The sequence below is a fragment of the Spermophilus citellus genome (genome assembly GCF_964194105.1).
Source record: "Spermophilus citellus genome assembly, chromosome: 3".
Lineage (NCBI taxonomy): Eukaryota > Metazoa > Chordata > Mammalia > Rodentia > Sciuridae > Spermophilus > Spermophilus citellus.
In genome coordinates, this window is record NC_138184.1 from 206411723 (window position 1) to 206436103 (window position 24381).

General features: G+C 36.5%; 1 protein-coding gene across 1 annotated transcript in view; it reads left to right on the top strand.

Moving 5' to 3' along the window:
• The window catches only part of ABCB1 (ATP binding cassette subfamily B member 1), an 83982-nt gene that overhangs the window by 42814 nt on the left and 16787 nt on the right, over positions 1-24381 (top strand). The window contains exons 9-21 of the mRNA XM_081287890.1: positions 3408-3579; positions 5558-5671; positions 5817-5927; positions 6120-6245; positions 6336-6539; positions 6868-7038; positions 7323-7484; positions 8329-8487; positions 9334-9480; positions 11765-11872; positions 13465-13542; positions 16460-16543; positions 19399-19602. Of these exons, the coding sequence (XP_081144016.1) occupies positions 3408-3579; positions 5558-5671; positions 5817-5927; positions 6120-6245; positions 6336-6539; positions 6868-7038; positions 7323-7484; positions 8329-8487; positions 9334-9480; positions 11765-11872; positions 13465-13542; positions 16460-16543; positions 19399-19602 (1840 nt within the window). The remainder of the gene's footprint in view (positions 1-3407; positions 3580-5557; positions 5672-5816; positions 5928-6119; positions 6246-6335; positions 6540-6867; positions 7039-7322; positions 7485-8328; positions 8488-9333; positions 9481-11764; positions 11873-13464; positions 13543-16459; positions 16544-19398; positions 19603-24381) is intronic.

Below are 24381 nucleotides of genomic sequence, written 5' to 3' on the forward strand. Positions count from 1 at the left end.
AGCCCATTCTTTCTTGGAGCTTAAATTTTTACAGGAGGAAGGGAAGGGTACAGACTACAAATGAGCAAGTATCTACTGCACCAGTTGGAGATAATATTATTTGGGAAAATGATGAGAGAATCAGAGGGGGTTGAAAGACATTATAGATTTTTTTAAATTCCCTGAAAAACAATCAGTCTGTGTGTTGATGAGGATGAAAAGGAAAGATTTAAGTATGGTGGTCAGGGAAGCCCTCTTCAGGAGGTTTCATGAAGGTTGAAACCTATGAGATGAAAAAGAGCCACCCATGGTGGGAATAGGGATGGATGGGTTGGAAGAAGAATCTTCCAAATTTTCTGAGGTGTCAAAGGCTTTCTGTGTTCTAGGAAATATCATAAGACGTGTGATTAGAGGTCAGATGAGTGAGGGAAATTTGATATGGACAGAGGCCAGAATGTGGGGATCTGTAGGCCACAGAGAAGAGCTAGGACTTTATTCCATGGGCCTGGGGAAGTGGCTGAGGGTACTAAACAGAAGAATGACCATGTTGTTTTGACCTGGTGAATGGGTGAGAACAGATAAAGGGTGGGATCAGGGAGATCAGTGGAGTGCTGATACAGCAGTCCCAGGAGTGGAATTATTGTAGCCTGCTCTAGAGTGGAGACAAGAGTGACAAGTACCTAGATTTGGGATTTAATTTGAAAGCACAATGGATAAGATTATTTTTAGAACAAACATATTCCTTCAGTTTTCTCTCTGGCTCTTTTTCTCTTTGTATCTCTTTCCATATGGACTAGCAATCAAAGTCTTGGTCTGATTTTCTCTTCAAAATAGCAGATACAGGAGGAAATTAGCTATCTTGGAATGGAAATTTAATCCTAATTGTAAACAAATGTAATAGAATCATTTTGTTCTCCTTAATTTAATAATATTCTTCTCTCTTATGTGTGCTTTGCAAATATATTTGTCTATTAGTATTATTTTCCATTTGTTTAACCAAGATTATTCCTCCTTTTAAGCATTTACTTTCATCTTTGACAAGTATTTTCATAATAGTTAAGAAGAAGATTTTCTAAATATTAATGTTTTGCTATATTCAGTTCATTTTAGGAACTTCTACTTTATTATTCCTATGTTAAATCTTTTAATGGAAAAATGATATTAAAATCTGGTTTTATACTGACTGACATTTTATGGAAAAATTAACAAAGAGCCTATGTCAAAAGAATATTGTTTATGTCAGCTCTCTCTTCTACCCCCTTATCTTCATTTAGCTTTTATGGTGTCTAAATTATTTTCTTCCTGTTGTTGCTTTTTCTTGTGCAAATGTTTCCTCTGGCTGTATAGGACAGTAGCATATCAGTGAAATGGTTTCTGCATTAGTCTCAGTAAGCAAGAATGGAAAAAAAGGAGATGGTAGAGTGTGAGTCAAAAGCATTAAACCTCCTTAATGTAATCATGTGTAACTTATGCCAAGTAGTACCTTATACCTCAAGTCCTAAAGTGGGAGATATACACATACTCTGCAGAAGCATGTTGTAGCTGGCAAGTTAAGGATGTTCATATTTTATCACTATAAATTTCCATTTAAATTTGGTCTTTAGTGGATGTGATCATCATATAAATTTCATCTGCCATACTTTTGTAATGATAAAGTGGCTAGTTAAAAAAAAAAAAAAGTAGTCAGAAAGGCCAGAAAGGAGATGGTTAGAGTGTGGGTTATAAGCATTAAATTTTCTTAATGTAATCATGTGTAATTTATGGCAGATGGTACTGTGTACCTCAGCTCAACTCCTAAAGTGGGAGATATATACACACTTATGTGTGCCACACCCCCGAACCCTGCAAAGGAAACATGTTATAACTGAAAAGTTGAGGATCTGCATATTTTATGACTATAAAGTTCCATTTGAATTTGTTCTTAGTGGACATATAAATTTCATTTGGCATGCTTTTATATTTGTGATAAAGTAGTTGTTTATAAAAAGTAGTCATAAAGACCAGAGAGAATTCATGCTCATATTGGTCAGGGGTCGAATTCTGCTGTATTAATGAAATGAATCCTTCAAAGAAAACATAATACTCTGTAACATTCAGATACTGGTGTATTTAATGGACCAAAGATTCCCAACTCTGAATTCTGCCAATAAGTTTCTTCATTTCAATAGCCTGAGCTCCTTTCTGCAAGGCAATACTCTGGGTTTTGATAGGAGGTCTGACAAAGAGGATAAAGACAACTTTAAGGCTAAATTACCATTTGTCCTATTTCTCTAATAATTTTACCTTGTTTCTATATTTGTAAAGTTTTGTGTCTTTCTTTAACTCTTGGTCCTGTTAGCTTATCTCCATATCTATCTTCTTAAATCAATTTTTGTATGTTTCTTTTAAATGAAGGTAAAATTATAGGCACTATCTCCTTTTGCTTTAACATCAAAAATTGTCCACTCGTTGAAGGTTTAAAGTACTTTAAAGCCTGTTAAGCCATTAGAATTGAAGAAAGAAAATGTTTCGGTGGACTCCAACATTTTTCATTGTTGTTTATGTTTGCTTGCTTGTTTTGTATGTAACTCCTTATACTTATGCCAAGAGGTCTCATGGGCGTTCTCCAAGACATTGTGCTGTGCATGGATAGCAGGGCTATAAATGTTGAAATTTTTATTTTTCTTAGCCCTCATAACCGGAAAGCCTTGGGTGGCCCAAGCCACTTACCCCTAGCAGCAGGCAGCCATGGCATGAAAAATGTTGGAAGAAAAAATATAGGCAGTGTGTAGAAAGAATAAAAGAAGGGGACACTGATAAATACTGGAGGAATATTATATATTTTTAAGCCTCGATAAATTTTTTAGGTCAGTGACTTTTAAAATAGATATCTATGGAAACAAGATAAATTGTATAGCTTAAATGTATTACATGGCAATTCAAAGCACGAAAAATCTCTCACACATGTAATCTCCCAGTTGATCCTTCCAAGAGTACCAAAGGGAGGCAGGCTCCGGAGCAAGTTGTCCTTAAGGGTCAGAGATTTAAATGACATTCTTGTGTTTAGTACTTTCTAGAACTATGTCTCCATTATATTAATTAATGGAAGAGGCATGCAAATTCTGGCTTCTTATTTTGTTTTGTGTGTGAAACAGTACATATCCTGTATGTTTGCTAAACATTGCTTCACTTATTTCACTATTGCTAAAGCCAGAGAAGGAACTGTTAGAATACTCATCCACAAATAAGTTAGTCCCTGTAAGCCTCATTTTCATGTTCTACAAGAAGAGAATAAAATAGTAATAACATAATGTCAGTGTAAGGGCAAAAGGAAAATACATGTATGTTACTAGGATGAGCATATTCTAGCTACTCAATCACCGTCATGCTGCATTGACATTTTCATAAGATTTATGAGTATATATGATAATTTTTGTTCTTTCTCCAAGGTACAATAAAAATTTAGAAGAAGCTAAAAGAATTGGAATTAAAAAAGCTATCACAGCCAACATTTCTATGGGTGCTGCTTTTTTGCTGATCTATGCATCATATGCACTGGCATTCTGGTATGGGACTTCCTTGGTCATCACAAAGGAGTATACTATTGGAAAAGTGCTCACTGTAAGTTATATATGAGTCATAAAAAGAAATGTCATTATTTAAAATGCTAATGAAATCAAGTGGCTTTATCTTTACTTTAAAAGAATATACTCTGAACAGTTATTGAATATTCCAAAGAAATAGGTGTTACTAGATTAGAATGGTAAGGGAGTCCGATGCATTCAGCAAGCAATTTTGTGGTCTCTTTTGCAAATTTCTTGCACAATTCTTCCTGTAGCCTAAATAATAGTAACATTATCAATCTCTCTAGCAGAGACTTTCATTTAATGAGATCATTCCTTTGTGCCAAAATTAATACTAAACATTTTTATTTTCTAATTTACTATTCACATTAACAGATGGCAAAACACATAGTTTACTTTCAAATTATTTTGAATGGCAACTAATCTACCTCACAAATTGATGAAAGACAATGAAATAATTGGCAAACCAAGTTCAATCTGCATCCTTTAGGGAAGGTCACTCCATTTCTTTCTTAGGCCGAGCACAAGTATATTGCATTAACCAGAGACCGTGTTTCCTTGAGTTCCTGAAAATAGTTTATTTTCTCAGGATTCACATTTGTAATAATTTTGTAATAATTTCCTCTTGGGTTTTTTTCAGCCTGTTGCATCATCCAGCATTTGTGAGGCTGTCCTGAGAAGGAATGGCTTTTACGAAAAAGACTTTTTAGGATAGTGATGCTGTGGGTGAGGGTAGGTTGTAGTAAGAGATGTATATTGCCTCATTTTAATATACATAAGCAATTTATTTCATTTTACTCTTTGTGGTGCTGGGGAGTTCAACTTAGGGCCTAACACATCCTAGACAAGAGCTTCTACTACTGAGCTATACCCCCAATCCTAGATGAGCAGTTTAAATCCAGTATTCACTGAACCCAAATCTGCTTCACAAACTGGAGTCATTTGGAATAGTGAGTTCAGGATTTGATATCAGACCAACATGTTTCTGATTCCAGCTGTGCCAGTTACTAGCTAAATGAATGGGGCAGCCATTTAAACTTTTCAAGCCTCTGTTGCCTCTTCTGCCAAATGGAGTATGCCTTTTCAGTGTTGAAGTAAGGACTAATTGAAGTAATGAATATAGAATTGCTTAGCAAAGTTCATTCTATATGAATTATTGGGCAATATAAGTCTTATATGATTTAGAAAGAAATGTATTGTGACATTAACTTCTCTTCAACTTCCAATAGAAGCAAAATTGAGTAAGTTTACGAATAAGAAACTGACTTAAGCAAAACAAAGACAGCAAAAACGTATCTATTAGACCTCAGAGAATGGTCTGGTGGTGAACATGGGGGAGACTTAGCCTTATGTGTGTGCTTTATAATTTATAAAATATTTTCATGTGCAGTTTCATCAGATACAATGTACAAAAAGAACAGTCTTACCTATTTTTACAAATGAAGAAATAAAAGTTCAGTGATTATAAGAGAATGTCCTAAAGACATATAGTAATTAGTACTTATTTAGGATTTGGACCTAGGTCTTCTGACTTATCTTCTAGTGTTTGTCTCCATTTTCCCCTCTTAATGGTCTAAATAAAAATACTTAGCCATTGAAGAAATATAAAAAATGTTCTATTATAATATTGTGGTTATATAGAATTACATTGTTGTTTCACTGAGTAAATAAGACTAACTCTACATGCTAAACATTTTTAAAATTTATTTTTAATCAATTTATCATGATTGTATTATTTTTATAAAATATAATACTTTGATATATGTATAATATGCACTGATTAAATCAAGCCAATTAACATTTATCACCTCACTTACTTGACATTTTTTTGTGGTGATACATTTGTAATTTACTAATTTACTATCTACAAACCTTTAAAACACTTTTAATACCCAATATTCTTGTGTTGCCTTCCCATTTTAAAATGGAATTAGCTATGTTGGAAAGAAGAGGAAGTATGAAAATAATTGTGATGTACACAAAGTAATTTGATGGTTTTCCTCCCCATTCCTCAGGTCTTCTTTGCTGTGTTAATTGGAGCTTTCAGTATTGGACAGGCATCTCCCAACATTGAAGCACTTGCAAACGCAAGAGGAGCTGCTTATGAAGTCTTTAAGATAATTGATAATGTAAGTCTGAACTGGCCATTTATCCATTCACCTAAAATGTTTTCTAGTTAGGATTCAGTTTCATTATCACTTTTCTAGCTCTCCACAAAGGATCACTAACAAGCAGTTACTGTAACCTACTAATCTAAAATTTTATTCTGTTTAGAAACCAAGCATTGACAGCTTCTCGATGAGTGGGCACAAACCAGACAATATTAAGGGAAATTTGGAATTCAAAAACGTTCACTTCAGTTATCCATCTCGAAAAGAAGTTAAGGTATGGTGATAAATGACAAATCAATGATTGAACAACCTATTGGATGAAGAGCTTGTTAATTTCCTTAAGAAAATACAGAAAAAGAAAAATTCATGTATATTTTTAAACCTAGTATTGAATTGACTGATAGTTCATAGACTCTATAACTGTACATGCAAAATTGCCTTTAAGTTTATTTTTCACTCTTGGCAGATCTTGAAGGGCCTCAACCTGAAGGTGGAGAGTGGGCAGACAGTAGCCCTGGTTGGGAACAGTGGCTGTGGGAAAAGCACAACGGTCCAGCTGCTGCAGAGGCTCTATGACCCCACTGAGGGAGTGGTGAGCTAGATGCTATTTCCATTACAGATCACTCTGATGATGTGATTTCAACTACAAGTATTTGAGAATCACACTTATTTCTTATTTCAGATCAGTATTGATGGGCAGGACATTAGGACAATAAATGTAAGATACCTTCGGGAAATCATTGGTGTGGTGAGCCAGGAACCTGTGTTGTTTGCCACCACAATAGCGGAAAACATTCGCTATGGTCGTGAAGATGTCACCATGGATGAGATTAAGAAAGCCGTTAAGGAAGCCAATGCTTATGACTTTATCATGAAACTGCCTCATGTGAGTTAGCCTGACCTTCATGGTTCCAAAGGTGTGAAGAATAGACAGTGGCCAAACAGTCCATAGGAAGTTAGGAATCTACTGTATATTGGGAAAACCTCCTTACAAGGGAAATTGAAATTATTTTGAATCGTTAATCTCTAGCAGTATTAACTAGTAGTAGATATGTCTTTTAAAACTAGGGTTGGTTATTGCTAAGTTCTAATGAGCTAGACTGTATTGCCTACGATGAGGCTTGGTTTCATGGGATTACTCCCTGATTTACAATGATTTAATACATGAACATCTTGTTCTTTTGCTAACTCCTCCTGTGTTTTTCCTGTTGTAGAAATTTGACACCCTGGTTGGAGAAAGGGGTGCTCAGCTGAGTGGGGGCCAGAAACAGAGAATCGCCATTGCCCGTGCCCTTGTCCGCAACCCTAAGATCCTCCTGCTGGATGAGGCCACGTCAGCCTTGGACACAGAAAGTGAAGCAGTGGTTCAGGTGGCTCTGGATAAGGTCTGTGAGCCCTGGTTCAAAACAACTTATTTATGAACGTAACATCCTGTTTTTAATTCTTCTTAATCTTGGCCTTTACTTGTATTTGTATTTATTATAATAAAATATCATGTTAAACCATTATCAGTTGACTATATGTTTACTGAAGTTAGAGATGATGGTCTATAGCTTTGATGGTTTTATAACATACAAAGCACTGGTGTTTGGTGAATATAATTGGAAAGAATAATTTTTTTTAACATGTAAGTATGAATGTATTCAAAACCAAATTTCTCCCTCTTTAGGCCAGAGAAGGCCGGACCACCATTGTGGTAGCTCACCGTTTGTCCACAGTTCGTAATGCTGATGTCATCGCTGGTTTTGATGATGGAGTCATAGTGGAGAAAGGAAATCATGATGAACTCATGAAAGAGAAAGGTGTTTACTTCAAACTTGTCACAATGCAGGTATGATTTGACTCTAGAACTTCCTTAAATTATGTCAATGATAAACTAATGTTGCTATGAGTAAAGCTATAAATAAATGTTATTTGATTTTATTCTCTTGAAAAGTAAGAAAAAATACTGGGGGATTTAGGATCAAGCCAGTGTTTAAAATGTTTTTTTTTTCTTAGAAAGAGAGGAACTAAAGAATAAATACAGAAAAGCTTAAAGTGATTTAAAGGTGTACTATTCACTAATAATAACCACTAGCCACATATGATCATTGAACATTTAAATGTTGATTAACCTGAATTGAAATGTTGTAAGTAGACAACACACATCAGATTCTGAAGGCTTAGTACAAAAACAAAACAAAATAAGAACAAAAAAAGAATTGCAAAATATTTCAAATGTTTTATATTGATTGTGTATTGAAATGATAATATCAGATATGAATATCTTGAATGTTATTAGGTTAAAAAAATAAATAATTCAAATTGATTTTATCTCTTTCTTTTCACATTTTTAAAATATAGCTACTAGAAAGTTTTAAATGAAAAATGTGGCTTATATTATTGCTCATACCATTTTTCTGTTGATTGGTCCAAAGCAAACTTGATTGATCTAAATTTCCACATAAAGGAGATGACCAGATAAGATGCATGGAAAGGATTTCACATTTCTGCATATTCACTAGAAATCCTTATTTAGTAGTTTTTATTTTTCCATATATTACACAGAAAGGAACAGCAGTTTAACTTCATTCATTCCTGTAACTACTTGAAGCAAATTACCATTTTTCTTGGTATCTGATGTTCATTGGTTAACTAATCCTAACCAGTGTATGCATATTTCTTATTAATTTTAGACAGGAGGAAATGAAATTGAATTAGAAAATGAAGTTGGTGAATCCAAAATTGACATTGATGTCTTCCATATGCCTTCAAAAGATTCAGGATCCAGTATAATAAGAAGAAAATCAACTCTCAAGAGTATCCATGGACCACAAGGCCAAGACAAAAAAGAGGTTTCAGTCCCTGGCCTGCTGGCTCCCTTGTTTTTTGTCTTGTAGTGATGCAGAAACATCTCAGAAGGGTCGGGCAGAGGAAAGCTCTTTAACCTCATGGGGGTTTGGGGACACTATGTAGTCTTCTAAGGCATACCCCTGTTGACCTACTTTCTCCAACTAGGCCCCACCTCCTATAGTTTCTACTACCTCTCAATAATGCCATCAGATGATTAATCCATCAATGGTTTCATCCCTTGATGAGGTCAGAACTCTCATAATCTAATCACCCAGGAATGTACCTCTGAACACTGCTGCATGATCAGGCACCTAGCCTTTAACACATGAGCTTTTGGGGGAATTTCAGAGCCAAACAATAACACTCCTAGTTGGGTGGGCTGGGGCTGAGGTAGGAATAGGAACAAGAAATGATTTTCCAGCATTTTGTGATACTCTCCAGGGTGTTCCACGAACCAAAATGTCATCATTTTAAAATCAGTTTAGAATTTAAAATTAAGAACTTATAGAAAGATTTCTAGAATTAGAATTTATAACGTAAAGACTATAGTAGATCTTTAAATATTAAAATTTCATTTCTGTTTATCCCTAAGTGTAAATATTATTGTTATTTTTTGAATGCCAGGTCAAGAGTTAAATGTTTGTGCAAACATCATTCATTTCTTAAAAAAACAAAGGGATACAGTAACAGAATCTGTCAGCACTTTCTAGAAGCTAAATAGCCAGTAACTGATAAGGAAAAATAATGTATTCATTTAAGAAGTTTTGTGCATATGGAAGAACTGTACATCATAAAATCAATTATCAATTTTTTTAAACTAGCTTTTTGTGCTATTTTGTGTTTTCTAGGATGAAAATGTACCTCTAGTTTCCTTTTGGAGGATTCTAAAGCTGAATTTAACTGAATGGCCTTATTTTGTGGTTGGTGTATTTTGTTCTATTATAAATGGAGGCCTGCAGCCAGCATTTTCAATAATATTATCAAGGATTATAGGGGTAAATGTTTACATCCATTTTGGTTTTATATTTACTTTAGAGTCCTAAATGAAGAATGAATGGAGCATGTGTGTTTGTATAAACTTACATAAGCCATCGAGAATACATCTCTTCACATGACACTAACCAGCTCAAAGATATAAAAATAGAATATGGTATGTGAGAGGAAAGTTGAATTTGTAAATTCATATCTAGGGCCCTGTCAATTTCCATCTCAGGGGACTAGATCCCTGAGATAGTGAAACCAGTAACAGGACTCTTTTGTACCATCAACATTGGGGTCTAAGCAAAATTCTAGAACTGTCATCTCACCAGTGTACAAAGGGGATTCCTCATGTATTTTTCAAACTGACTCAAGAATAAGCTGTTACTTAACCTTCACACTTGCCAGGACATGACCAGGCCTAGCATGCAGTCTCTGGAAGGTGTAATTTTCATCTCTGTTGCTAAAACTGAAAAAGAAATAGCTTCCTAAATATTGAGGTTGACATATAATGGTTTCACCTGATTTAACAGTGATATTTTCAATAATAACGTTACAAACGAAGCAGGCATGCTCTCTATTTAGTGACAGATTTTCAATCATCAAGCTAAGGATACCCTTGCCATACTGCTGAAAACATTGTGGAGAAAGAAATTGAGCACCACAAGTAGCATAAGCCAACACTAACTTTTGATTTTAAAATAAAAAGTACATAACCATTCACGTCTATCCATGCATGACTAGCTTTTTTTCAGGTTGATATTCATGTATTAAGTACTCATTCAAGAAATATTTTTTCAGTGTTTGCTTTGTGCCAGCTATTTTTCTACGTGTTGTAAAATTGCCAACAAGAAAACAAAATTTCTGGTTTCATGGAGCATGTATTTTAGGACAGAGGCCAGCAAGCTTTTCTATAAAGGATACAAGAGTAAATATTTTAGGCTTTGCAGGTCCTGTGGATTCTGTTGCTTATAGTCAACTCTTCCCTTGTGGCACAAATATGGAAACAAATGAACATGCTGTATTCCACTAAAACTTTATATAAATATCTGCCCTGTGGCCTGTAGTTTGCTGACCCTGTTCTAATATATGTCTTGTAGGCAGAGTGATAGACAGTGGTGTCATCAGAAAAAAAGAAATAGAAGTGGTTGACTTAGGAGTGGGTTCAGCTTTTGTTAACAAAAATTCACCTTATGAATTTAATGTTTTTCTCATGCCTGTTATAACAGTAAGCCTGAAGGTCAATGATGCAGAGCTGACACATAGCTCCTAGGTATTGGGGCAGGCAATCAGCCATCTGTCTTGTAAACAGTGGGCTTTGAGTCTGATTGCTTGGTCTATACGCTTGGGTCATCCCTGGCTGGCTGGCTGTGTTATCTTAAGCAGGTTAATTGCAATCTCTCTGTGCTTTAGTTTCCCTCTCTATAAAATGATGGTGATGATAAAGCAACTTGAAGAGATGTTTGTGGGACAAGAGGAACAGTACACATGGATTTGCTAGAGTATTGTCTGGCACAAAGTCAGAATTCAGTGATTGTCAGTTGTTTATTTCTATTGAAATGACTAGGCAAGAAAAAATGATTTAATCTCTTCTATCCCCTCCTTTTTCACAAAGGATAAAGTTATCTGGGCTGGGTTAGGAATGTGACTCTCACAGAATGATTTTGACCTTGTGAAGGGAGAAGTGTGTTTTCTTTCCCTGTGGTTGATATTCTGTTTTCTTTGAGCCCAAGATGTTCTATTTGCCCTTCTAACCATTTCTGTAAAAGTTTCCATGTATGGTTCTCAGTCACCTGACTGCAGCTCTCAAGTGACTATCTAACTGACCATATGACAAAGAATGCTAACAGCAGCCTCCTTCCTTTCTGAAAGGCCAGATGCATGAGCATCTCTCTCTGGTGCACCAAAAGCACATCAACAGTTTCCTTCCAGATACCTCAGAATAGTTCAAAATGTTCACATAGCAAAACAACAAATTGCCATACGATATAGTTCCTCACCAAGGAAGAAAGAGTATTTGCATTGCTACTTTACATAGCCCAGTGGCACTTATTACTCCAAGAGGAAACCTGAGCAGACAAAATGTTGGATCAATTGATGAGTGACAGACCTCTTCTTGGTTATTAAGGAGGGAAGAAGGCAGATACCTTTAAGGTCAATATTAGATAAAAGAGGCAACCCTGATTCCCAGAATGCAAAGGCTCTCCTGACCCCCAGAATAATGCCAGATGGGGAGTGGGGCAGACCTGGCATGATTTTTTCAGTGATTAAACTAATAGTCCTTTAAATATCTTCTCATAGGTATTTACAAAAAATAATGATCCTGAAATACAACGACAGAACAGTAACATATTTTCGCTGTTGTTTCTAATCCTAGGAATCGTTTCTTTTGTAACATTTTTCCTTCAGGTAAGTGTCTACACTTTTACTTTATTCATTTTGAGGGAATTTATGGCCATCTGTGTAATTTTCCTTTTAGTAGCATTGTTCCTCTGTTAACTTGGCTACTAACAGCTATATTGGTTTTCATCCTGTGGCTCTCTGGATTTCCTTCCCCTCCCTTCTGACTCCTCCCTCAGCTGCCAATATTGGCGTAATTAGAGGGATACAGTGTTTGATCTAATATCATGATTGTAAATGAAAGGTGAGAACTCAAAAATGGGCTTTGGTGAGACTCTAGATATAAGTTTGAATATAAGTATTGCCAGTGAATTTAAATACCCCAAGAAATGTCTTCCAGTATTCTAAAAGTCAACAACAAATAAGAACTTCCTAAACAAGCTACACTGTTTTGAAGAATTTATCAATCAACTTTTTCTAAAGGAAAAAGGACTCTTTAACTATGAAAGAATGTCAATCCTCAAGGGGCTGGCATTGTGGCTCAGTGGTAGCACACTCGCCTAGCAAGCGCAAGGCCCTGGGTTTGATCCTCAGCACCACGTGAAAACAAATAAAGGTATTGTGTCCAACTACAACTAAAAAATAAATATTAAAAAAAGAATGTCAATCCTCAAATAAAAACTGTAGGAAATATTTGTAGAGTCATATTTAAAAAAAATTTGTAGTTATAGGTCGACAGAATGCCTCTATTTGTTTATTTTTATTAGTGTTAAGGATTGAACCCAATGCTTCACACATGCTAAGCAAAGTGCTCTGCCACTGAGCTACAGCCTCAGACCCTAGAGTCAGATTTTACAACTTGTGAATCATTTGGCAGAAATGAAATTTTTAAAGGCATCAAGTGGCTCTACAAGTTTAGTATGCTAAGGCAATATGGGTTTTGGTGTTAGACATAGGTTGGGTTTTTTTTTTTTTTTTTTTTTTTTTTGTACCAGAGATTGAACTCAGGGGCACTTGACCACTGAACCACATCCCCATCCTCCTATTTTGTATTTTTTAAATTTAGAGATAGAGTCTCACTGAATTGCTTAGTGCCTCACTGTTGCTAAGGCTGGCTTTGAACTCGCGATCCTTCTGTCTCAGCCTCCTGAGCTGCTGGGATTACAGGTGTGTGCCACTGTTCTTGGCTATGCTAGGTTTGAGTACCAGTTGCACAAGTACCCAATTTTGAGTCCTTAGCAAAATGAGAAATTTATTATTATTATTATTATTAGTAGTAGTAGTAGTAGTATATTGCGGATTAAACCGGGGCACTTAACCACTGAGCCACATCCTCATATTTGATCCTCATATTTGATTTAGCAATAGGGTCTCACTGAGTTGCTTAGAGCCTTGCTAAGTTGCTGAGGCTGGCTTTGAACTCACAATCCTCCTGCCTCAGCCTCCTGAGCCACTGGGATTATAAGCATGTGCCACAAGCACCTGGGCAAATAAATACTTTAACTGTCTAAGCCTCAGTGTTCTATCTGTATGTAGCACAGGGGTAATGTTGCCTCTTGGCGACTATGAGAGTTCGTGTGCCCAAGTGTGCAGGCCTGGGTGAGGCCTTAGTAAATAACAGTCACTTATATAAATGAGTGGCATGTTCTTATTCTTCACAGGGCTTCACATTTGGCAAAGCTGGAGAGATCCTCACCAAGAGACTCCGATACATGGTTTTTAGGTCCATGCTGAGACAGGTATGTTGTTAAGGGGTGAGCTGGCATGTGGGACTCCTCTTTTGTACTTGGGAACTCAGGAATGGGGGGAGCTCAGCCAGGCTGCTCAGAATGCTCCTGTGTAGGTCATCCTTCAGTTTCCTCTCAGAGGTGTCTTTAAACCATCCCCTGGGTCAATTAGTTGGATGTATATAGGTGGGTACAAGGAACTGCAGTTGAGACAGATGTCGTTTCCTGAGTATTTTCACCTCCAGCTTTTTGTCTGAGTAGTTGTAGGCAGTGTCAGTGGAAGTGACCTTCAATACCCCCATTCCTTTCCTCCCTTTCTTTCCTTCTTTCTCTTGGGAAACCTAGGATACTCTGTCATGTTTTTTTCCTGCCCTTTTTCCCCATCCTTTCAACAAATCCAAACTCATTCACATGGCCCATTCCTTACTGCCAGTTCTTTTGCTGTGGCTAGACTGATACAGCACTTCAAACTGCAGCATTGCCATCTAGTAAGGACTCAATGGACTGCCTTTCTTTTCTCGTACCTTCAAGACCCTTGCAACAGACACTCTGAATGTGTTCCTTAGAAAGGGAAATAAAGGATTTTAGGAATGTAACCTATAGCAGCCTGGTTGAAAGGAATAAGTTTATTTAATAATCAGGAAATTTTTATATGTACCTTAAAACATTCCTTTTTAAAATCATTAATCACTTGCCATTGAATAAAATGATGCTCTAGAAACCTGCTCCAGACACGCCAGGGCTACTTGAACCCTGGTTGAGAAGCCTCTGTGGGCTGTGCTAGGATTTCTAGAGGACACACAGGTTTCCACCTGTCTTTGATTTTGTAGTCCTTTCCCACTCTTCCTGTCACCACCTAAAAAGACATATTTTTGAAAGTTTCTAGCTACTGATGGACAGATCCAGGACTGAGTCTGATTAATTAGAGAGCACTATATGGTGGGGAACTCTATCTTTGGACCCTCTAGTCAAACCATAGTTATAACATAGATCCCACTTAGGCTGGTCTTGGTCCAGGGCCAAATGTCTCATTACCCCGTCAGCCTCCAGGCCAAGTCCCAGGTCCATAATACTTTGGGAGCTGAGCTGAGGGTTTGTATAATGCCTTCTCCATGAATTAAGAAGAACAAACCCATTAAAGCCTTGTGCTTATAAGACATCATACCAAGTATTCTAAGTCATTCAATTTGAATGGTTCCTGTCTTCAAGGAAGTTACGTTACCATGGGGAGAAACTTGAATACTTAAGAACACTAAAAGGCAGATTGATATTTGCTGTAATGAATTATAACACTCCATCTTTTCTTGAACATTTTAGATAAAAATGATAATTACTATTTTAATGCAGCTCACCACTTCAGTAACCATAGTTATTTATGGTGGACATAAGTTCTTTAAACTCATTTTTTAAGTGGTTTACAAAGAAAATTCCATTTGATACTGAATGTCACATTTTAATTTAGATTTGTTTTGTTGATTTGTTTTAACCCTGTTTATTTATTTCACCCTGAACTACAGTTATCTAACTGCATGTTCAACTTCTCTATTTGGAGGTCTAATAAATGTTTCCAATGTTAATACTTTAGACATGAACTCTTTTTTTTTTTTTTTTAAGTACCAGGGATTGAACACAGGGGTGCTTAACCACTGAGCAACTTCCCAGCTCATTTTTTAAATTTTTTTATTTTGAGAAAGGGTCTCACTAAGTTGCTCAGGGCCTCACTAAGTTCCTGAGATGGGCTTTGAACTTGCCATCCTCCTTCCTCACTGCCCCCAGCTTAATCTTTATAGGCTTACCCCTTACCTACTCTTTTCCCACGTCCATGAGTGATGGCACCCTTCTACCAGTTGATCAGGGTAAAAACCATGGTGACTCCTCTTTCTGTGTTTACTATTGCAATAGCTTCCTAGCTGGTCTCATTGCCTCTCTCTGTATCCCAATCCAGTAGATTCACCTCACAACAGCCAGAGCCATTTTTTCTAAAAACTAAGTCAAACCATATCTCTCTTCCTAAAACCTGCTGAAAGTGACCATTCCTCTCTGGATGAAGTATGGAATTTTATAGTTGCCTAAAAGGCCATACATGATGTCCCCCCCCCCCCACTCTCAGGCCTCATCTCCTACACCTTAACCCTTGACCAGCACTCAGTCTGCTCCCCACACAGTGCTCACTGTGTATGTGTGGGAAGAGAAGATGGGAGGAAGCCACATGAGGACAGAACTCTGTCCAGAGGAAGAGGCAGCTTTTTCAGATTCACAAGTGACTTCTGAGTGTGTGGGAAGAGAAGATGGGAGGAAGCCACATGAGGACAGAACTCTGTCCAGAGGAAGAGGCAGCTTTTTCAGATTCACAAGTGACTTCTTAGGTTACAAGCACTCTTTAAAGCTTTGTTGCTAGTATTTGGACAGGTCAAGTGTAGTTGCACCTCAGATCCTTTGCATGTGCCAGTTCCTTCTTCTTGGATATGCTCATCCCTTCTTGCACTTAGTTCTATGCTCCAATGTTACCTTAGAAAGGCCTTCTCTGTTTCTACACCAGTTTCTAAAATAGCACCTTCCCTTACTTCTTTGTCCTTACCCACCTCCGTTTTTCTTCACAACGTGTATTACCTCCTGAGATGGCATAAATGTATTTGCACCTTCTATCTCCAGAACTTGAGCTTTAGGAGAGCAGCAATTTTGTTGTTAGTGCACACTGTTTTGTCCAATACTTCAAATTGTGATTGGGACCAAGCAGGCATTCAGACTTTTTCTGATGAATGAAATGATTCGTTTATGTATTAGTATATAAATCCCTTTCTTGTCTATTGAATGTCAGAGGGGATATAATTGATCAACAAAATTGACCTTATCACTTTCCTCTTGGAGCCAAGAGTCTCACAAAATAGGACTTTGATGTGATTATGATGAAATCTCTTCTGTGCCACAGGATGTGAGCTGGTTTGATGACCCTAAAAACACCACTGGAGCATTGACAACCAGGCTTGCCAATGATGCTGCTCAAGTGAAAGGGGTATGTGACTCCTTTTGGTTTTGTCATAAGTGGTCATTTGAACCTCAGCATGAAATTGATTTTCTTATTTTAATGTTAATTATTATCATTGTGAAGGAAATGTTAAATAGACACAAATCCACAAATAAATGTTTTAGAACAAAAATGTTAACTATTTAAACATTAAATGCTGTTTAGTGTCTAGATAACTTGTAAGCTATCTTTTGTTATTGCTGTTATATTCATACTCTTAACAAGATATATGTAGAAGAATGGTTATTTAGAAAAGAAGTATTTTCACTGTATCATTCAGGACCAGTCTGTTTTAGTGCTCAATTAACAGAAAATTGTAGTTGCTACTGAAAAAAATATGTGTATAGTTGCTACTGGAAAGTTTAGGGACATTATAGTTCATAAAATGAGCAATAAAATGTTTTAAAAGTAGGTTGAATAAAATGAAAAGCACTTGAAAAAATTAAAGCAAGGTGGAAGGAATAACTTCACTTATTAAACTGCTGAACCATCAGGTTTTGGTTTTTAGCAGAAGTGACAAAATTTTTTCTATAAATTTTTATGGCAAAAATCTATAAGCTGATGTAGAATTTGAAAAAAAAAATGTGATCTCTGTTGTGTCTCCCCCAACCTTGGGTGTTATAGTCTTTATCCTTTATTCTTCCTGTAAGGCAGTACTATCCTAGCAATTATCCTATCTAATAGATATTTTGGGAAGAATAAATTATATTTGGAATGAGAGAGATGTATAATTACAAGTCATACCGACATCTTTGTTGAAAGCAAACAAACCAACAAAAATCAAGATTTGGATCCAGTTATATAGAACGTAACCAAACAAAATGTACACTGCTTGAAATAACTTTGAACCTTCAGAAACAGATAATGATCTGACCCTATGCCAGTGTCCATTGTTAAAAAGTACAGTGGGGAAATGGAAGCAGCATGGGCTGGTAGGGGCTGGCTGGTTGTCAGGGAGGGAAAGACTCAGTGATGATATGGGCAAGAGGCCTGAAGGAAGGAAAGATGCCATCCTTGTGGGTGTTTGGAGGGGAACCTCTAATCAGAAGGTCAGCAAAGGCAGAGGCATTGAGCACCAAGCATTCCTCAAACATTCCTGAAGTAGTAAGGGTGACAGAGCAATTAGACTAAAGTAAGTGAAAGAACAAGTCTTAATAGGAAATGCTTCATCGTCTTACGAGTTTATCAGCAGTATTTGAGATCCTAGGTTGTTCCTGTCTTAAAAGAGGAACCTTGGTTTCCTTTCTAGGACATTGCTTTTTTCTCCCACTGGCCACTGTCTTCCACTGTTCATTGCTATTTTGTCTTTATAGCCCTGACCTCAGTGCCCAGGGTTTGCTATCTGCAGAGGCTCTTTCATCCAGTCTCATAGCTTTAAAAACCACCATTGTACTGGAAAATCACCAATATTTGTTTGCAGATGACTTCTCTGCTAAGTTCCAGACATAGAAAATCCACCTGTCTCCCTGACATGTGCACATGGTTGTCTGCTGTCTGATGTCTGATCATGGACTGGCCATGCCCCACTCAGAGCTCTCAATTCTCCTTCAATCCACTCCTCCAACAAATTTCCCAATTTCATTAAAAACCAATTCTATTTTTTTCAGTTGTGTAGGTCCAAAGTGTTAGAGTCATTCTTAAATCCCCTTTCTCTCAGATCCCTCATAAAATCCATCTAACAATTTTTATAGGCTGAACCTTTTTTAAAAATCCAGAATTTGTCACATTTCACCACCATTCATATGACCACACTAATCTAAGACACTATCACCCCTGTCCTGTATTATTGTAATAGACTCTGTACCTCTATTCCTGTTTCCTTCTACACATTCATATAGCCGCCAGAGTACTAGTCTAGTGTTTATATCAAATAGCTGTTAGATGAATCTGGTGGAATTGATGGGAGTTTTGAAGGAGTCTATCACAGAAGTTAGTATGGAGAGAAGCTTTAATCAATGTACCTGCTCATTTTTGGAGTTGGGAAAGATTATTCAGTCACAGAGATCTTAGTGGCCATGCTGGATATAACTCCATTATAATTTTTTCCCAAGATCAGCCTCACTTGGGCAGAAAAAAAATGTTTAGGAATGGAAAATAACATGGGCCCTTTCCAGAGAAAGCAGATCAGAGAGCCAGAGAAAGATTTGCAATGAGTTGAGGGTATAGTATTTTCAGGGTAGAGGAGATGGGAGGATTGAATCATCTAGCAAGGACTGAGTTGACTTTGTAGGCCAACATCTGGTTTGAGGCTTGGCAATCACCACACACTACTGAGAGTCATGCTTCAGGCTCCCTCTGGTATTCAAACTGAAGACTTTGATGCTTTCTTAGTATAAATTAAATTCTATAGCTTTCAACTCTGTGTATATTTTTTCCAAATCAAATCTAGGTTAAATTAAGCATAATAAGCATTTCAGATAGGCCTCAATATTTTTGAATATCCTTAATGACAAATAATAGTCTTAAATTATAAGTAGTACTGTACCTAATTTTGGAAATTTCTACCATCCAGTTTAATATAAATGTCAGAGTTTATCTTGCTAATTTTCAGAGCTTGCTTTAGAGATCATAGTTTAATTGATTAAGACTTTCTTGGCATTAAAAATTCAGAAGAGAGAAATATGTTATCACAGTCTGGAGTTTTGATCATCCACTTTCAGTTTATTCAGAAGTCATCATTTTAGAAACTCAATAAAGTTGTTACAAGTAAAATTTTATTTTTGTTTTATAACTGAGAAGATAATTAATATATTTTCATGAAAGTGAATTGTTACAGTTCTTAAGAATATAGAAGTGTGGATTTTAAAGTTAATATAAAAATGTGTCTCTAATTTGTTTTTTAGGCTATAGGCTCCAGGCTTTCTGTAATTACCCAGAATATAGCAAATCTTGGGACAGGAATTATCATATCCTTAATCTATGGCTGGCAGTTAACACTTCTACTCTTAGCAATTGTACCCATCATTGCAATAGCAGGAGTTGTTGAGATGAAAATGTTGTCCGGACAAGCACTAAAAGATAAGAAACAACTAGAAGGTTCTGGAAAGGTGAGTCAAACAAAATACAATTGCTTACCTAAGTAGAGAAAAATATTTTAATCAGTGTTGTTTTGTTAGTCCCTACTACTTATTATGTTCTGAGTGTTTTATCACCATTCCCCAGAGCAATATATTTTTGACATTTATTCTGCAGATTAGAAACTGAAGTAAAGTAGCAAACGTGGCCTTAGGCTCAGACTGACACTGCTTCTTACAGGCTTTTTTGGTTTCAAGCTCCTATCTTCACACTCCTCTCTTCCTTCCCCTCCCCTCCTTACTTCCTTCAATCCCCACCCCCTTTCCTTCCTCCACACCTCTTTTTTTCTCTCTCTCCCTCTTTCTTTTAAGCAAGCTTAAATCTCCTTTATTGAGAAAAGTAGGACCTTTTTGTTATGTCTGATGGGAAAGGTTCAATATGGAAACATCCTGGGGGCTTTTTTCTATCTGACTTAAATGATCACCACTGTCCCTCTTATTATTCCTCCTCCTTTCATCCTACTTCTGCTTCTCCTTCCCTGAATACTTGTTTTTCTGAGTGTTTGTTTATTCTTTTCTCATTATTTAACAAATGCTTATGTGACATTACTGCATTTCCTGGCAAATGCTTTACTCTTCATAGTGACCTTGTGCAGGAAGTCCTAGTGTCATCTCCTTTTCCAGGGGAAGCTTCCGGCAGTGGTCCCCTGTGCCTTAGAGAACTGAGGAGTCTTAGGGTCAGGGTTCAAATTCAGGTACCTGTGCTCCTGTTCTAGATGGCAGAAGGCAGTCTGATGTCATAAGATCTGGATCATTATAGAAATGAGGGGTCAGAACAGGGCAGAGTCCCAAAGCTGGGACTAATGTCTAGATAGGAGTATATCTACCAATGGATATTCCAGACTCTCCAGAGTCAGGGCAGGAATCTAGTTAGTTTATGGTGGGTCTGGCTCTCAGGCACAGGAGTCCTTTGTCTGTGGACCAGGTCCCTCACAAGTGTGTGATGTGACAGGTCCTAAAGGATGTTCCTTGTCACAGGCACATTGTCCTCTGCCTCCTGCATTTCCCAGATTCTGCCTCATCTCCAGGAAACTCTGCTGGGCCAGCTTTGGTGCTTCTCCCAGTGTCTGTGGGGGAAAAACCTGCTGTGAGATGTCTGGCAGGCTTTTAGCCAGATGGTGCTGCTCCCAGGGTTCCTAGTTTGGTCTAACCTGGAAAACACTGGACCAGTCTGGGGAAGTCCTGTGCCAATGACTTCATGTAATAATGTATCTTGTGTTTCTTTTCTCCTATGGTGTTGACTCTTTATTTGAATAAAAGCTGGAAAAATCTAGAGCAAAATGTAAACAAAAAAGTCTTTAATAATGTCATTATTTATTGAGGTGTGTGAAATCTTAGAATGGGAATCTTAGACTGTTTATGAAAGAAGAAGACAGATCCTAGGTTAAATCATTGCAAACCAAGGTCAGCACCTTTGAGGTGGTGCATCAGAGATGAGACTCTTGGAGTCCTGTAGAAGGGCTGAAGAAAGAGTGCAGGTGGAAATGGTATGTGTGGATATGGTAGATTTTCTAAGTCAGACTGTGAGAGATTCTCTAATCCAGTGGGGGCTCCGAAGAGGGACAAAGGCAGATATCGAAAGTGGTGGTTGCTGCACCAATCAGTTCTCATAATATTGAAAGTCAACCCCATCTGATCCTAATTCTCAGGTTACAATTTATTGAATATTTATTAAAAATGGGCTTTATACGAAGAGCTCTATATATGTTTGCTCATTTCATGCTCTCAGTAGCCCTGCTGAGTTACGCCTGTTGGAAGAGATCAAATATCTTTCCCAAAGTCGCAAATCAAACTTCAAATCAATTTTCCTAACTGATCTCCTTCAATTCTTGTCCACCTATAGTCTTTATTATTCTCAAAATCAGTATACTAATCTCTTAAAAATACAAATCAGATCATGCTAACTCCTATTTAAAATTCTCTAATGGCTTCTAATTGCATTGGAATAAAATTCAATCTTACCCTGTCTGTAAAACCCTGCAGGATCTGATGACCTCTATATTCTTGTCCTTTACTATACTCTCCTATGTCATGCTGCTCTGGTCTCATGGGTCTTTTTGTAACTCTTAGAACACTCTAGTCTGGTTCCCACAGATGTGGCTTCTTCCTGTACATATTCAACTCTCAGATGTAGTACCTTTACTGAGAGGCCTTTCCTGACATCTGAATTAATTCATGACATTTCTCAGCCCTTAATGTTTCTTTGTTGATTAATGGTTTATCTTCTCTAATAAAACAAAAGCTACATAGGGGCCTGGACTACCTTTGTGGATTTGCCCTGAAGCAGATGGGCAAGCTTGCAGGTCTGTGGGAGGCCAGGGCTTGTTCATTACTGTGTGAGGTCAGGGCCTGCTCCTATTATCTCTGTGACGTCAGAGACTGTTCATAACCTCCTCTCAGTTGGTGATCTGTGATTTCTAGAGTTCTAGCACATTAATATAGACTAAGAACATTTCTATAAAATAGATGCATTTTCCTTTTCAACATTAAAAGCCACAATCAAACTTCATTTTATTTGAAGGTAGGAAGACAAAGGTGAGGAGGTTTGCTTGTGTTTTTCTTTCTAGAAGCATATTTGCATTTTCCTTTCTCCAAAAGTATCAACTACATGATGCTTTATGAGGGAAACAATGCCATTTACTTCTTGAACTGAAGTTCTCTTTTCTTCTGGTGATTCCTGAGACTTTGTTTGAAACTCTGGGAATAAAGGAAGCTGTGAGGATGCAGGATGCTAATTAAGGTTCTTCCTAATTGCTTCATTGTGCATTAAGATGAAGTGATTACATTGTGAAGTGATTATATTGTTCTCACTATGCAAGGTCTGTCCATCAAACTCTCTCTCTTATTGAGTTTTATATATACTGAAAAGCGACATTTATACTCTAGCCACAGACACTCTTGCCTTAAACACTACACACAAAATATTTCTTAAAATTTTTACATTAAAATTTACAGTAAAATCTGCTTTTCAGCATACATTGCTGTAATTTGTAGAATGTTATTACTAATCCAGAAAACCTCTTCTATTTGTTTGAACCCTTATAATTAAAAATATTTCTAATGTGTCTGAACAAGGATTGCCTTTGGGGAGTTTGAAGGTGAATTTTTCCTCTAATTTCATGCTTTCTGTATTTTTAGGATCTTCTAAAATGAGTGCACATTATTGTTTACATGTGTAAAAGAAGCTTATAAAAAACATAAATTAAATCTGCAAATTTTCTTCCTTTCTAAGTAGCTTTTGGTAAACATACTTCAGTCTTTGCCTCACTGAAAGAGAGAATATTTTTGATTTTATTTTAAATAAGATTTTGTTTTTGTTTTTAAGAATATGTTATTAACTTTTTTCTTTGAATAGCTTTTTGTACCAGCCTTCAAAAACTGACTTAATGTCTTGTGAAATATTTGCTGTTATCTTTTAAGTTAGATAATTGGTGTAGGATTCAGTGAGGAATAAGTGGGACTTCATGTTTACAACGTTTCAGTTGTAAATCACTGTAAATTAATGCATTGCCTTTTTTAGAATCAGCTGACCAGTAAAAAGGTCAGCGAGAGGAAGAATATCTTAAATAGTTGAGTGACTTATCTTAGTGACCTATTATATTTGAGTTTGAGGAATTGAGAGACCATCTCATCTACTCCCTCACATTACAGATGAAGAAAAGGAGATGGGGTGTCTCAAGGTCCCATGGTGACATAGACTGAAATCTGATTTAGTATACCAGTGTTTCTTGCATCCTCCACATCCCTTTACCCAGACTCCAAAAGGTAGCAAAGGATGTGCACGCCCTAATTAAATAGCTTTTCAGGAAGTAACATGTAATTAGAATATAACCAAATGATAGAAACTTTCCGGAAAAAAAACTGGCCATATGTGCCATGTTCCTTAAAAAAACAGTGTATTCCCTTTGACCCAGTAATCTCATTTTTAAGAACTTTTCCTAAGAAAACCATTCAATATGGGCAAGTGTTTAGGTACAAGGACATTTATCACAACAGTTTTAATAATAAAACAATTGAAAACATTGTACAACAATAAAAGAATGCCTGACAGGAATAAGTGGCCATTAAAATCCCATTATTAATGTATATTTAATGACCCTGGAAAATATTCTTAATATTTGTTAAGGCAAAAAATAATGGTGTAAAAAATAATAATGGTGAATAAGCAAGTCTAGAATTCAATCCCTAATTTGTTAAAGATGCATATGCTTAAGGGGAAAAATTACAATACATAAACTAATGTGTAAAATACACCAATATGTAACTTTTTAATACATTCCTTGACTTTTCAACATTTTCTGAAAATTCTTGAGTTGTTACAAAGAGAAAAATATAAATGTACATTTATATTTTTTAAATATATAAAGTATATAAAATAACTGTGAACTTAAATGTGACCATCATAAAAGAAAGAGTCCTACAAGAGGTGTGAAATACCAAGTTCTTGGGTTAATTTTGTAAAACTGTGTAATGCTGTGTGGCTTTAGGCAAGTGCTTTAGTCACTTTAAAGTCTTGGCTTCTCTTTCTATAAAGAAGGTAAGATTGAATCAGTTTCTGTCTCTTCCAAATCTGAAACTTTTGTATAAATTACTCAGTATCCTTTTCCATAAAAAGATGTTCATAGGTAAACACTAAATGATAAAAAATAATATAGTATCATAAAATTAATTTTATTAACCTGCTTTATAGAATTCAAATTAATTGCCCCTGTTTGCCCTTGTGCCTCTTAATGATGGGTGATATCTGTTACA